At 34.0% G+C, this 7,291-nt stretch overlaps 1 protein-coding gene across 4 annotated transcripts in view; it reads left to right on the forward strand.

Moving 5' to 3' along the window:
• LOC107030540 (callose synthase 2) overlaps positions 1-7,291 on the forward strand; it is a 31,548-nt gene that overhangs the window by 8,149 nt on the left and 16,108 nt on the right. For all 4 annotated transcript variants that reach the window (XM_015231827.2, XM_027914887.1, XM_015231820.2 and 1 more), the window contains exons 12-19: positions 9-146; positions 239-312; positions 385-469; positions 2,646-2,768; positions 2,875-2,992; positions 4,353-4,687; positions 4,820-4,872; positions 4,971-5,031. In XM_015231827.2, the coding sequence (XP_015087313.1) occupies positions 9-146; positions 239-312; positions 385-469; positions 2,646-2,768; positions 2,875-2,992; positions 4,353-4,687; positions 4,820-4,872; positions 4,971-5,031 (987 nt within the window). The remainder of the gene's footprint in view (positions 1-8; positions 147-238; positions 313-384; positions 470-2,645; positions 2,769-2,874; positions 2,993-4,352; positions 4,688-4,819; positions 4,873-4,970; positions 5,032-7,291) is intronic.

Below are 7,291 nucleotides of genomic sequence, written 5' to 3' on the forward strand. Positions count from 1 at the left end.
TGATTCAGATGGCATTTGAACTTTACGGTATGCTGGCCGGAAGTGTTAGTCCCATGACAGGCGAAACTATAAAACCTGCTTACGGTGGTTCAGATGAGGCTTTCTTGAGGAAAGTAGTGACTCCCATCTACAACACTATAGCAAAGGTATTTCTCCTGCACTGCAGCCCAAAACAACAAGATTTCTTCTTTTGAGAGAACACCTTTATTTTATTTTACTTTTCTGCCTGAACAAACAGGAAGCTAAAAGGAGCAAAGAAAAGTCAAAACATTCTCAGTGGAGAAACTATGATGATTTGAATGAGTATTTCTGGTATATTATTTTACTTTATCTAAATCTCCATTCTCTTTTGTAATGTCACTGATGATTTGCATGGCATTGCAGGTCAGTTAATTGCTTCAGGCTGGGCTGGCCAATGCGCGCTGATGCTGATTTCTTCCATCTTCCTCCTGAAGAACAACGGGCTGATGTAAGTAATATCACCTATTATTTGTCCTGCAGAGTGCTTTCCGTTCCTTGCAAGAGCTCCTACTGGTGGGCATGTGATGATTTTCACACAAACAAAATATATTCCTATTTTAGGTACTTTTAAGTGTTGTAACTGTTAAAAGTGTTTTCTTAGTTAAATTGTTTTATGCCAAAGAGAGAAACTAACTCACCAACAAAAGGTTGGTATGCATGTTCTGTTTCAACCTTGTCTACCTCCACTTATTTGTCTATAGGCTCAATTGTCTTCTCCCATCAGTGCAGGCTCAATCATCAGCTATATAATTATCACCCAGTGTTTCCATCCCTCATATAACACTCTCCACCATTATCATATATTGTTGACATGTCCTAACTGTTGATTTTCTATCACATTAGATTTTCCTTAATGTTTCCATAATGATTGAGAAAAAAGTCAACAAACTGTGTATCAAAAGATGAGCATAATTTTGACAAATATGCTCAAACATTGTAATCACTGAAGGTAAAATCCTAACATGAAATTGCTAAAGAGAAAATGCATGATTTAATCTAGTCAACATGAATATAGGGAGATAATGGATATTGTCTTTGATATTTTCAAACCTAAAGAAGGGGGCACATAAGAACATCTGGAAATCCAGGGAACGTGTGATATTAACCCCTTCACATATGCCTTTGAAAAATGTTATGGTTCTGGTCTGCTATGAATATAAAGGTTATATAGCACAGGTACAGTTGTTGTCAAGTAAAGTGCCTGGATCCAGTTTCCTTGAAAACAATGACCTCAAGTCAGACTTCATATGTAATAGTAACCCCTTCAAAGATCATCTTTTTGATCTAGTGCCAATTGAATTTGCTTTTTCCTCTTTTGCATATCTATTAGGACCAAAGATCGACTGACAATGGGTTAATAACTGATATAAAACTTTATTGGGGAGGTGTCTAGAAGATGATAGCTTCGATGATGGCTTCTTGCCTCACAGTAGGCTGTAAAGATGAATCATCACCTAGAACATAGAAGACAAAGAAGTAAACTAATTTCACCAGAGGTACAGATGACCAGATTAGATTTTATTTGTCTGGTTTTATTCTTGGTGACTAATAGTAAAGAGAAAGAAGTGCTTAAAAAAGGATTATACTAGGTAAAAATTGTTATATGTTCTCCATTCATGATGATAAGCTGTAAAGGAATTACTTGTATTCATGAAGTATAAAGCAATGTCATCACGTGTGAAGATAGCTAGATAATAAGGAGCTGGCTATTCATTCAGATACTACATTCAGGAAGGTCTTTCTTGAAAGCTAGTTATGATGACAGAGGAAAACCCTTCAACAACATTAAGTATATATTGGGGTGGGGTGGGGTGGGGGGTAGATTCAGTGCTTAAGTAGAAAGTTTGTCTAATGTTAGGCATCAAACTGTCATACTGTTTGTTGCATGCGGTTTAGTAAACTAGATGAACCCATATAGCATCAATGAGCTATCAACATAAAATTAACTATATTATTTTTCTCTTAGAGGTGGTACATGAGCTTTTCTCTAACATAATAGCTTGGTCATCTACGAGGAAGTATGCATGAACATTTACACCTGTGTTTGGGAAAGATGTGCTTCTTATTATTTATGTGGGAGAACATTTGAACAGTGGTATTCATTATTGATTTGGTTATGGTAATGGAGTTTGGCATGATTTAGTTTTGAAATGATGGAATTTCACTACTTTTCATTTGCTATTTTTCCCTGTGTTTTACTGTTGAGATTTCATGTAATATCTTTAATCATGTCTGTTGTGATATTGAGTGTTCTTGAAGAGTTCCACATCGGCCTTCTATGAGATGGTGGTTTCTTTATATGCTCTGACAATCCTCACCTCTTGAGCTAGCTTTTGGGGTTGAGTTAGGTCCAAGATCCATTTCTTCATATGGTCTTAGAGCATGACCCATCCCAATTGTCGTTTCTCATTTGCATGGAGGTGTGTGTGTGTGTTGAAGAGTCCCACATCGGGCTCTTATGGGATGGGTGCTCTTTTTATATGGCTGGGGCAATCCTCACCTCTTGAGCAAACTTTTGGGGTAGAGTTAGGGCCAAGGTCCATTTCTTTGCATGTGCTATTTGAAACAACGAATCTGTTACAATCAAGTGTTTCACATTTAATGTAAATATTGATCATATTCAGGCAAATGAAGCAATTAAAAGGAACCATTGGATGGGGAAAATCAATTTTGTCGAGACCCGGTCGTTTTGGCACATCTTTAGGAGTTTTGATAGGATGTGGGGCTTTTTTATTTTATGCTTACAGGTTAGTCTCCCTGTTTCCTTTGTTTTAATATCTTTTCTTTTATTTTCTCATTATTTGTATGGCATGTAGAATGTCTTCTGATGCTGGTTTACCTTGTTTACGGAAGGCAATGATCATTATTGCATGGAATGGATCTGGCAATCTAGGTTCTATTTTTGAAGGAGATGTGTTCAAGAGAGTGATGAGCATTTTCATTACAGCCGCAATACTGAAGCTTGCTCAAGGTGAGGGTTTATTTTGACAAAGACTGGCTAGATTATAATTTAATATTCTTTTCGCTGTTGTTAGTTTCCTCATTTTTTACAATGTGGCTTCTCACAATGTGAAATTAAATCACTTGGAGGGCATTCAATGGAAGTTGTATGATCCTATCAATATGAAATGTCATATCTCATGATGTGGGGCAGTACTCAACTAGTTTCTGTTTTCAACTGTCTTGATGAATATTATTAAATTAAAAGTTTCTCAAGATCAGGTACATTGAGAAGGCCCTCACTATTTTGTAATGAAAATATGCTCCAACTTGTTTAAACCAATTGTATAACATTGTTCAATGAAAAGTTTCTCAAGATCAATTACTTTGAGAAGGCCCTCACTGTTCTGTGATAAAAAAAATATGCTCCAACTTGTTTAAACCAATTGTATTTCTAAGTCTTAAATGAGCAGTTTATCAAGATCAGTAACATTGAGAAAGCCACCACTGTTTTGTGTAAAAAAAATTGCTCCAACTTGTTTAAATCAATTGTATAACGGCAGGAGTCTTTTATTTGTAGCACTCTCCCGTGTTTGAGACCAATGGTTAACACTCGAGATGACTGATCAAAGAGCTTATGAGAAGATTGAAACCTAAAATGAACATGCATTAAGAGAGGTTTGATGTCAACAGAGGCAGAACTGAAATTTTGAGTTTATGGCTTGAGAATTCTAGAAAATGCATTTTATTGAGTTCGTTATAATTTTTTTATGCATACTAAGCATGTCTTTTTAAACTTAATGAGTTTGAGCCAAACCTATAGGGGTTACTATAGACATAGCTCTGGGCTCTGGCTCCCCCTAGATGTCATCATGATGTAGGATTAAAAATGAGTGACATGATTAGTTCCTATGCTACAAAATTTGAGCATCCACCAATTATTTGTCACATACCTGCAAGTAATGTTGGAACTTTTTAATCTTAGCTAATAGCTAATATCAACAACGAATTATTGATCACATTGGTAAAATATAATTTAACTGGTCACAGACTTTGTTGTTCCTAACTAATAACTTAAATAAACTAGCGACATTTGAGTGATGTCTACATCTGTCCTTGTTTTCTTTGGATTGCTTATATGAGGAAAACACATGTTTAGTGGGACTTTATTGGCCTGAATGTCTAAGATATCCCCTTTTTAGAAAAAGAATCTGGATAGGTTTCTGAAGAAAAACTTGGATACGTGCTTTAAGTTTTTGCTAAGGATGAGAAGCCTCTGCGGATTTTATTGTGAATTAAGTCCTATTATTCATATACTTTATCTTCATCTGTTTTAGAAAAATCATTATAACTATGATTATTTTGTTGGCAATGCTATCTTGTGTATGCAGCGGTTCTGGATATAATCATGAGCTGGAAAACAAGACACAGCATGTCATTCTATGTCAAGCTAAGATATGTGTTTAAAGCTGTTGCAGCAGCAGCATGGGTGGTAGTGTTGCCAGTAACTTATGCATATAGCTGGAAAAATCCTCCAGAGTTTGCACAGACTATTAAAAACTGGTTTGGAAATGGTTCAAGTTCGCCTTCTCTATTCATCATAGCGGTTCTTTTTTACCTGTCACCAAACATGCTATCTGCATTGCTGTTTGTGTTCCCTTTCATCCGCCGTTTTCTTGAGAGGTCAGATTACAAGATTGTGAGTTTGGTAATGTGGTGGTCCCAGGTATGCAAACATCTTTATTATTTTAGCTTATTTTTCAGTCTATTTCAAGTTTTTGAGTTCCCTTCTTTGGATATATTCCCCTTCTTCTGGGTGGTCTTTGATCTCATACTTCTAATATAATCTTTATTACAGCCTCGGCTTTATGTTGGAAGAGGCATGCATGAAGATGCATTTTCTCTTTTCAAGTAAGCTACTGCATTGGAATATTATATAAAAAGAACTTTCATGTTCTGCTGTTCCTTATGATTGATTATTATATTTATTGTAATGGTCTTCTTTCCAGATACACACTATTTTGGGTTCTCCTCCTGGCTGCAAAATTGGCATTCAGTTTTTACGTAGAGGTGCTTCCCTCATTTCTGTTCTGTCATTATGCTCGTTTGACTGCTCTTAAAGGGATTACTATTTTTTCTACTATTTGCTTTGATAGCAAAATACTATACAGAACACTATGTAGATGGAAAAATTCCAAGTATTTAGAGTTTGTGTATCTTTCATCTTACCTTTGGAAGTGGTGCAAATAATACCTAACTTCAACATTTACGTGCAAAACAGTACCTAATTCTAACAGTGTGTCATTTTCTGGATTAAAAAAAAACATGCATCTTGCGATGAAGATCTAAAAAGATTCACTTATTTATCCGTTTTGTGTTATAAATTTCATTAGAAGTACTAAACATTAGTTTATATTTTTTAAAATTATGATAAAATTCATTTCTTCTCTTTTTGCGTTTCTATATAGATAAGTAAACTTCTATCTCAATTAATTCAAGGGTTCTTTAATTTTACTTAAATTTTAAATACTCAGAAAATAAAATATCTCATGTCTGTAAAACTTTTATGTGCTATTTAAATACAGGTAAGTGAAATGAGAAAAGAAAAATCCACCAAGACTAGATGTTTTACTTCTAGATGTCATGTTGGATTCTTTTTGTTTTGGCTAGTTCTGACACTTTTGTCTTAAAATGCCACAAAAGTTCTATAAACATGAGATTGTCTTTTGTCTCTTGGGTATTAGAATTAAAGTTTCTTAGTTAATTGAGATACAATTTGTTCTTACATAAAACTACCAAAAGGCAATAAATATATCTTACAGTAGTTATTGTTATAATTAATTCTTTAACTAAATAGTATTATATTAAGAGGATGTATGCATATTGGAGGTTTGATGTCAACTAATGAGTTCCATTCCCCAAAAAATAAAATACTAATAAATAAGTGTAAACGAGCTTTGAGCCATTAAAATGCTAACAAAATGTGTTGTGAGCAACGCACTTGATCTTTTTCATCTAAAAGTTGCATTCAGATCAAAAAAAAGAAAAAAGAAAGTAATGAATACCATAAATTTTTGGATTACTCATATGATCTTTGAATCCTGAGGTTAACCGACGTAAAACATTTACTCATAGGTAACCTTTGTGATCCTTCAGCAAGCATGCAATTTCAGTGAACTTTAGATCTAATTAATTTAGTGTTTTATCAATTTAAGTAGATTGTAAAATCTTTTGGATATTTATACAAGTTTTAAGCCAATATCAATATTTAAATAAATTAAGCTATTTATAATAGTACAAGTTGATGACCAGGAAGTATAGAGGTGTTCGTAATTGGTATATACCGAATTATCGAATCAAAATCGAAAATATCGGTAGTATATATGGTATTTGGCTTAAGTTTTTTGAAAGATTGATATTTTGGTACGATATTCGCTAGTTAGAAAAAGCATACATTACACAATGCACATATATTAGGTTATAACATTAACATTAAAGGCCTAAAATCTTACTTTATCAATAAGATTACCTTTTATATTTTCCACCTTTTTTTTTACTACATACTTACCTTTACCACTGTTCTCTTAGGGCCTGCTTATCTTTCCGGTTTTCCCACCTTTAAGCTTTATAAATCAGTAATCGAAAATTTATCTTCACCGCCTATATATTTATTTCAGAACTGATGGTAGTGTTGTTGAAATTTCATACACGATCATATATGTAGTTCCTTTAACTCACTAATAGGGCAGACGAGTGCACTAAAGCTTCCACTTTCCTTCAAACTCACTCTCTAGAAAAAATAAAAGTTCCAAAAGGTACTTATTTTATTATTGTGATTTGGTCACGAGAAAAAAAGAAAGTCACAATTCTCTATCTACGCCGAGCAAACCGAGTTAGCGAACTGAATAAATCTAAAACTGAAAGAAAAAACAGTACATACCAAATTCACTTAGGTATGTTATTGGTATAGCATTTTAATAAACTGAATACGGAACCAAAATGTCTAAAAACCTTATCTAATGATGGATGAACATCCCTACTTGGAAGAGACTAGGGATGACAAAATGGGTATATTATATGAGTACCCATTCAAATTACCCATCAACTCATTTAAAATGAGTATAAAATGAGTCAAACTCACATTACCCATTTAAAAGTGGGTAGTTAAATGGGTAAAGAGACTCATTTTTTTATAAAAGAAAGAGAAGTGACATAAATTTTTTAAGGTGTAGGTGGTCGGGGTAGGGATGGGTGGGATAAGGAAAAAAAACGATTGTTTTTTTTGAAAAACAACTTTATTTTTGGGTAGGGGCTTTGTGTGTGTGTGTGT

Source organism: Solanum pennellii, chromosome 1 (genome assembly GCF_001406875.1).
Source record: "Solanum pennellii chromosome 1, SPENNV200".
In the NCBI taxonomy this organism is placed as follows: Eukaryota; Viridiplantae; Streptophyta; class Magnoliopsida; order Solanales; family Solanaceae; genus Solanum; species Solanum pennellii.